Source organism: Chanodichthys erythropterus, chromosome 12 (genome assembly GCF_024489055.1).
Source record: "Chanodichthys erythropterus isolate Z2021 chromosome 12, ASM2448905v1, whole genome shotgun sequence".
Taxonomy (NCBI): Eukaryota; Metazoa; Chordata; class Actinopteri; order Cypriniformes; family Xenocyprididae; genus Chanodichthys; species Chanodichthys erythropterus.
The window spans coordinates 9,301,453-9,309,931 of NC_090232.1; the positions used below are offsets into that span (position 1 = coordinate 9,301,453).

The 8,479-nt window shown below is 34.6% G+C and overlaps 1 protein-coding gene across 2 annotated transcripts; it reads right to left on the reverse strand.

The window, feature by feature from the left end:
* Positions 1–2,724: 2,724 nt before the first annotated feature.
* Positions 2,725–6,254, reverse strand: LOC137033040 (endonuclease domain-containing 1 protein-like). 2 transcript variants are annotated; one of them, XM_067405101.1, is made up of 4 exons: positions 6,198–6,254; positions 3,847–4,163; positions 3,282–3,495; positions 2,725–3,194 (listed from the first exon to the last, which is right to left on the reverse strand). In XM_067405101.1, exons 2-4 carry the CDS (start codon positions 4,126–4,128, stop codon positions 2,974–2,976), a joined length of 717 nt encoding a protein of 238 aa, XP_067261202.1. In that variant the 5' UTR covers positions 4,129–4,163; positions 6,198–6,254; the 3' UTR covers positions 2,725–2,973. The 2 variants fall into 2 exon arrangements, with proteins under 2 accessions (XP_067261202.1, XP_067261201.1); XM_067405100.1 differs by having other exon boundaries at positions 2,725–3,495.
* Positions 6,255–8,479: the final 2,225 nt, after the last annotated feature.

Consider the following 8,479-nt stretch of genomic DNA (forward strand, 5'->3'; position numbering starts at 1 on the left):
CCACACACGATGCTGTTGAGCTTATGAATGCAATGACCAATCAAAGGTGTTCAGATGAGTCATCGCTAAAATGCCGGTGTTTTCTTCACTCGCTCGCTGACTGAACAAAGTGCAACTATGTGTACGAATCGGTAAGATAATTTCACAGTATAAACAGCTTCAGTGATTTTTTTTTTTTTTTGATCAACTTTTAATTATTTGTAACACATAACAAATAACATAATATATCCATTCAGAATAAAATGCAAGAACAACAACAGACATATAATCAATTTACATATTCCAATAGGAAAAAAGCTTTCAGTGATTTTAATGGGAGTTTTTGAGAGTGCTAGAATTAGACTGTCAGTGAAAATGTTCTTTGATGATGTAACTTGCAATGTTTTTATTTATATTAACTTGCAATTTTAAATATATATATATATATATATATATATATATATATATATATATATATATATATATATATATATATATATATATATATATATATATATATCTCACTTTTGGAACCTTCAGAACCTTTAATAATTAAATTTTAGGGGACCCCCCAAGAGTCCTATAGTCATTTCGAACCCTGATTAGCATACTCAGTCTAAGTATACTTAACTAATGCCAATGTGCTAGTCGGAACTCTAAAATATCAGTTGCCCCACTGCTCCACCTAACTGTACATTAGTCCGTTACTAACCTGAGCGCAGATTTGTGGGGTTATGGACTTAACGTGATCTACTAGAATTAATAACACAAGGTTAAACAGAATAAAGTTGAACATATTTTATTAACCAGGTAAAGGAAATAATAATTCAAATCCAATTCAAAGAATACAATATTCATCAATCACATATACATAATCAATTCAGAAATCAAAGAAATTAGAAGCATTTACCTGGCAATGAAAAAGACTACACACAGCAATCGTGCGGGAGATCTGTTTACAGATTCCCTGAACCTTTTGCCATCTCTCCTTAAATACCCAGATAATTCAATAGGACCAAATGGTGGTGTCTGCAATAATAATTAGGTTTTGGTCCCCTATTCAAGGGGTCACAAATGGGCAATCAGAATTTGTGATTGAATGGGTTATTGATACCTGTAGAAGAGGGCACTTATTTACATACAGGAGGTAGTTTGCATGAAGGACCTGGAGGAGGGCACGCTTTAAGTGACACAATATTTCTTGTTCTCTACAACTTCTTGGAAGTTTGTGCTATATCTGGGAGAATGAGACCATTTTACCAGGTACACTGAGACATTTCAAATGATACCAAACATATATATTCACTTGTTGTACACATTTAACATTACACATATTAGAGTGCATTTTAGGTGAGGGAGAAAGGATGGGGAACAGGGTGTGAGGGGAGAGGGTGATGGTGAGGTGTGAACTGCTTAGTGTGGTGCGTCTCAGATGGTGCTGTTACTTATGCAGGAGGGTGTTCAAGACAGTGTTAAAATATTAATTATCAGGAAAGTCCTTTGTTCCCATAGGGTGAAGTCGTTCCTCAGTCCAGACGGTCCGACTCCAGCCTTACACCTCGCTATATCAGCCTCAGGCAATGACTTGTAAAGCAGCGTCTGTGCATGAAGGCACCTCACAAAACTGATTTCAGACAGAATTCTGAGGCAGCGTAACCGATTAATGATACAGCAAAATAGCACGAGCTTTGGTGAGAACTTAACAAATATTGAATTAATACAGTAGTAATTTCTCATCAGTGTATATAATAAAGGTTGTGAAATAACTGCATCATATTAACTCTACTTTAGTGCTACAAGGATATTGCACAGCACCAATATAACTAAAAAATTTAAGGTAACCAATCAAATCAAAGAAGGCGGGCTTTATGTTCATCTGAAAGGTATTTTTTAAACTTATGTTTCAAGAACCCATCAAGCTAAAAGTTTTCCAGCATTATAGAGAAAAAACGTCAGACATTGCTCCTAACAGTGTTCAGCTCCCATATTGAGCGCTGAGTTTTTTTTTGTAGGCCTATTCATTTTTCTATGAGGTGTTTGTGTCCTATCTAGTTATACAGAAAAGGTTAAACAATCACATGGGCTGAACTGGGCTCTTTCCTGTCAGTATCATATTTACTCTCCTTTGGTTTTGGTCAGGCCAAATTTTATTTTACACTCTTAACAGGTCATTTCTTTAAAGGAAAGACTGCAAACGTGTTTAATATTTCTCTTTGTTCAGAGAGAAATATTTTTTTGTAATTTCTTTCTGATTTCTGACACTAAATATTCAGCAATATTATTGATCTGACTGCACTGACTCTATTAGATGAGAACTGAAAAGAGCTGAACGATGACATCACTGTTTTCTCCAGAGATGCTTTATAGCTGAACTCATTTCATAATTAATGAAACAACACTAAACTGACTTTAGCTGAACAATGGCACTACATTCTTTTAGAGCTGCTTTATACAGCAGAATTGAACTCTGTTTGCATCATTGAAGTTTCTGAACACCAAACACGTGTGCACATTTTCAAATGTATTAATCTGAATGGCTTCTTTTTTAAGGTATTTTTTTTTTTTGTAATAATATAACTTTACAATCTTACAATGACCTCAAACTTTAGATGAATCAACATTCAATCTGTGTCGGAGTTGTGGCTCAGCATGTTCGCCACCGTGGAAATGTGTGCAACACGAGATAAAATCTAATGAATTTCTGTCCAATAAAGAGGCAAAATATATTTTCTTTCCATCAAAAAAATCAGTTTTTATTCCACATTAGTGTAATATATGATTCACTTCATTCATAAACATTATAATTGTTTCAATTATTAATTAAAATCAAACATCTATGAATTGGAGAATTTTTGTAAAACTCAAGTTTCTTTATGATTCTCTTTATGATTCAGTTGATAATTATAAATTATAATCATCTAGTCAGAAATTATAATAACAGAAAGAATTAGGTAAAGTTGCTCTTTCAGACAATAGCTCAATAAAGCTTTATTGTTAAACATTAAACAGCTTAAAAGGATTGACATTATAATATTTTGCCAACTCTGTCTCTAAAGCATTCACAGATTTGCTCTGTGGAGGAATGTTCTTGTTCACTCCAATAAACCCTTTTGAGATCTGACATCTGTTATTCTGGTCTAAGCAGCAGTATGCAGTCCAGAAATGACTAGGCACATTGACTCTGTTTTTCAGAGTCTGTGTACCTGGAACCACCCCTGTTACAATGAAAACAGAAAGTTTTGTTTTTAGACATGTGTTTTCTAGTTCTTCTGCCATTTCTTTTTCTAGCTTCTTCCATTGACCTCTGTTAAAAGAGGGGTTTTGTGGAGCAGCATTGGCGAGAGTGAAGGTGGCGTCAGAACAGCTCTGTGATTGTGCCTGATAGACTGGTGCCAGATGACCTCTGTCATACCCAGACTTCTCATAATCTCCATTGAGAGCTTGACGGACTCCAAGTCCTGGAATAACCACATCTCTCTCCAATTTCATGTTTGGTTGTTGATTATTATCATCAAGCTGCAATATTGAATCATTTGAAAACATGAGTTTGAGAGCAGTTCATGTTAGAAGAGAAACAAAACCATATTAATTAATATATGACACAGACTCTGTAGGATGAAACTTAAAATAGACATAGCAAACACTTTTAGGCCAAATCTACTCTTGTTCTTCCTTCAAGTTACACACATTACAAACTCATCACTACTCCATATGACTCCTTCTGCTTTTCAGCTGTGTAATATACCAAACATGTTTTGTTTTATAAGCATTTATCTGATTCTGTGTTCACTTGTATTGTCCATTATTTGGTATAGGCCTATTTGTTCAGTTTCCTCATGTTTGTTAAGAGAGTAATGTTTCACTTACTTGAGGTTCGATGTACCACTTATCTAGTCTTGTGCAGTCCTTTCTCCCTGCAAATCTGTAGGCTGAGTACACTGGGATCTTGTTGTCAGTATCATAATATGTGGCATAATAAACAACACCATTTAGATTTTGGCAGATCTGCATGTACCGTGATCCAGTAAATGTTGTTGGTGATTTTCCACCAGCAAAAAACTGACCACACTCCTGCTCAAAAGTCTGCACAACTTCAGCTGAACCACCGGAGAGAAGAAACAGCATCAGCACATGAAGAAACAGCGTCATGATGAAGAGGATCAGATGATGAATTACCAAGATCTCTGGAACAACAACCACATGTAATACTTCTTTTTTATAACAGCTTATAGAGTGTGATCTTTAAATAACAAATAAACAATAACCTCAAATCTATAGCACTACATGTCAAAGATCAAGCTATTAAATAAAGAGACAATGATACGAGAATGTAAGAAACATGATACACACCTTCCATGTAGTTATTAAACGTCAACTTTAAATACTCAACAGTGTTTACAAAGGAAACTACAAATACCACAGTAAATACAGGCACCAAAGGGCAGGCAACACGCTGGTGTTGCAGTGAACCTGAGTGTTTCTAACCTGATTTGTCATTCAACATATGAACACTTTTAAAGTAATGAACTTTGAACTGGGGCTCACAGTCTTGATCCACCTCATATCTCCCTAAATCTACAATACATATTTAAACAAAGTTCTTAAAGTCCACCTTACAAGCATGTGTTCATCTATAAAACTAAAAGAGAACACTTTAAAGAAAACAATATCTGATGTTTGTTTACTTGAATGAGCTAATATCAAATTCTCCAAAGATGTTTTCCAAGCTTAGTTTTGATTTGTCAGGCAATTTTTTTTCAGCTAGTCCAGATAGTGTGCATAAATAATAATATGGAGCAAAACAGATCAGAGAATTTGCCTGACAACGTTTATACAGCTGCCAAATTGCATTTTATTTATTATATTTATTTTATTATTTTTTATTTATAAGTTATTTGTCTCCTATACTGTATGTGGTGATACCCTCAACGAGTCTCATGCAGTGAAGGTTAAACACACTCACTGAAGAGGGCATTAAATATGGAGTCAATATAATGCCGCATATATACACAAAAAAATAAAGTTTTGCAAAAGAAAATAAAGTTTTGCAAACGAAAATTAAAGTATTGAGGAAAATAAATGTGCTTTTTGCAAACAAAAATAAAGAATTGCAAAAGAAAATAAAGTATTGGGAGAAAAAATGAAGTTTTGCAAACAAAAATAAAGAATTGCAAAACATAAATGAAAGAGCGAAAAGCAATGATTTTGCAATACATATTTTCCATGGTCATATCTATTAATTTATTTGCAACGCTGCTTTTATTTTGCGTGTCAGTCTAGTTTGAGCTTTTCTGCGCGTCTCGCTTTGTGGCACTGTTTTGACGTGGGGGTGGAGTCAAGGAACGGGTACAAAATGCCTCCCTGGAAGTGACGTCATCGGCCTGAGACGCTGCTCACTGATCTAGGTACTGTCGAGCAGAGGCTTGCGAGTGGATCGTTTCCTCTTATTCACTAGCATTAAAACATGCATGTTTTTGTTTTATTAAACTTATTAACAAATGTATATGTGTATTAGCAGTGTTTGCTCAAGTTAAAGAAGTTGTAACCATGAAGATCTGGCGTTTATTTCTCTCGAACTACCATCATTATATTGCTTGAATGTACAGTCAAACCAAAATTTATTCAGACACCTTGAACATTTCATTCATTAATACAGTTTATTCACTATAGTTAAAAAAAAGTGGTAATAAAATATGACAAGATCTCAAGAGTTAAACTGTGTCAGAAAAAAATTCAATCTTAATTATGTCAGATAACACGTAAGCAAAAGTGTCTGAATAATTTTTGGTCCCAAATTTTTAGTCCACTGTATGAAGAAATTTTGGGTATAATATGTCACAGTTTTCTTTATTTTGCTATCCTCACTTACATAAATAAACTATAGTGTCCCGCACCCACTAGTAAAAATATATCAAAAATGTCTATTACGTTGATGCAACAGCTACATTTGTGTAATTGGACATTTAACTCATAAACTTTATGAGATATAGCCCTTGTGACAACACCCAAATTCGATAAATGTATTACAAGTATTTTGCAAATTATGCCAATATCAATTGCTGGACTATGTGTACGTAAAATGGTAGCAAAAATCAAAATCACATAATAGGTCTATAACAAACTAAATTAAGCTCAATAAAAACAGAACTTAAAATAGCATAACAAATACTAACAAAAAGTGAAATTAAAGATACATCCAGTCAAAAACTGTTACTCACCACTCTAAAAGATTATGCTTGTGATGTCTTTCACACCTTGTTTTCACCAGTCCTTCCCCTACTCATCTATAAATTCCTCCTTTTGCTTATTTTTATACTCTCTCTATTTAGTAAATGTGCTTTCTCAACAATTTCATTTTAGTAGCTCAGCTAAAATAAGCGAGGAACTAAAACAGCTTCCTTCTTCTGTTTTCACAGAATTTCAGTCAAAGTCTGAATTCTTGCAGAATATGCAAAATTTTGATTTAACAAAATAAGAGGCATCATAAAACTTGCAAGTTTTCTGCCAAAATAAAATCTTAAAATCAAATTTTACTACTGTAAAGTAAAATATTTAAAATATTATAATGAAATATATATACTTTTTATTTTAATATGCAGTTTTATTACAATAGTAATCTATTTCTGTCTCTACTGTCACAACTAAAATGAGGTTTGAGTTCAAGTCCAAGTTATTGCAAAGACATTTAATTATTTTACCATGTTGTACTTGAGTCATGGATTACTTTAATGATGACTTTATTACCTTTCTGGGGATTGAAAGTGGTAGTTGAATTGGATCTTAGATTTAATTTCGTTCAGAAGATGAATGAAGGTCTTATGGGCTTGGAACGACATGAAATTTCATTTCTGGGATAGTTCACCCAAAAATGAAAATTCTGTCATCATTTATCATTATTCTGTTGAACACAAAGGAAGATATTTAGAAGAATGTGTTAAACTGAACAGTTTTGGGGCACCACTGACTTTCATAGTAGTTTTTTTTTCTCCTACTATGGAAGACAATGGTGCCCCAAAGTGTCCTGTTTACAAACTTTCTTCAAAATATCTTCCTTTATGTTCAACAGAACAAAGAAATTTATACAGATTTTGAACAACTTGAGGGTGAGTAAATGATGATAGAATTTTCATTTAATACATGTTTTGCCTTCTTGACAACTGCACATTGCAATCGTTTTGGTTAAAATGTTAATTTAAGAGCTCAGTGTTGAGTTTACAATTGACCTTTCACTGGAGTTTGACAGGCGAACTGATAATGCAGATCATAATGCAGATATCCTCCATTTTGTCTGACAAACCAAACCAGTTAGTAGATTAACATCAGTGGACTTGAACTTGAAAAATGGTGTGTATAGATATCTTTTTGCAGTTCTGATGTTCATTCATGTTTAATTTGTGCTATAACTAGAAGAGATGATCAGTTCACATGCTGCTTGAACTGAGGTGCTACAAATTAAACTGCAACAAAACAGTATTTATTGTTTGAATTTCTTAAAATGACTAAATTTAAAGTAACCAAAAGTAACCTGCTTTGTCTTTTCTGTAGGTGCTTTGTCAGTGTCCTCTTTGCTTTGCAATGTATTTCTCACTGTGTGAGAACATGATGTGTGGCGAGAGAACAGCATGGCTTGTCGAACGTATAGCAACAGTAACTAAGAGGGGAGGGTCTTTGCAAAAAATTTATTGCAATTTCATTTAAATCTTTCTGCACTCGGCTAGACTCGACTCAGACTTGGATGTTAAGGACTCTGACTCTGACTCAAGTCCAACTCTGACCCTTTTGGACACGGACTTGGATTTGAACTTGATTGGTTAAGGACTTGGACTCGACACTACTCTTGTGAGCGTCATGTCTGGAGGAAACCAGGCTCCGCTCATCATTTGGTCAATACCATCCCTACAGTGAAGCATGGTGGTGGCAGCATCATGCTGTGGGAATGTTATTCAGCGGCAGGAACTGGGAGACTAGGATTGAGAGAAAGATAAATGCAGCAATGTACAGAGACATCCTTGGTGAAAACCTGCTCCAGAGTGCTCTGGATCTCAGACTGGCGCAAAGGTTCATCTTTCAAGAGGACATCGACTATAAGCACACAGCCAAGATAACAAAGGAGTTGCTACAGGACAACTCTGTGAATGTCCTTGAGTGGCCCAGCCAGAGCCCAGATTTGAACATGACTGAACATCGATCTGGTAAAAACTCTGGAGAGATCTGAAAATGGCTGTGCACCGACGCTCCCCATCCAACCTGATGAAGCTTGAGAGGTTCTGAAAAGAAGAATGGGAGAAACTGCCCAAAAATAGGTGTGCGAAGCTTGTAGCATCATTCTCAAAAATATTTGAGGCTGTAATTGGTGCTTCAACAAATTATTGAGCAAAGGCTGTGAGTACTTATGTACATATATATATATATTAATGCATTTGCAAGGATATTAAACAAAATTCTTCTTATATAATTGAGGAAAAAAATGAATTTAATCCCTTAAATAAGGCTGTAACAG

Coding starts and splice junctions, on each gene's coding strand:
- LOC137033040 (XM_067405100.1), bottom strand. CDS start 4,128: ATGACGCTGTTTCTTCATGTGCTGATGCTGTTTCTTCTCTCCGGTGGT. Junction 3,496..3,846: donor AGTGGTACATCGAACCTCAA/GTAAGTGAAACA, acceptor TCAATATTGCAG/CTTGATGATAATAATCAACA.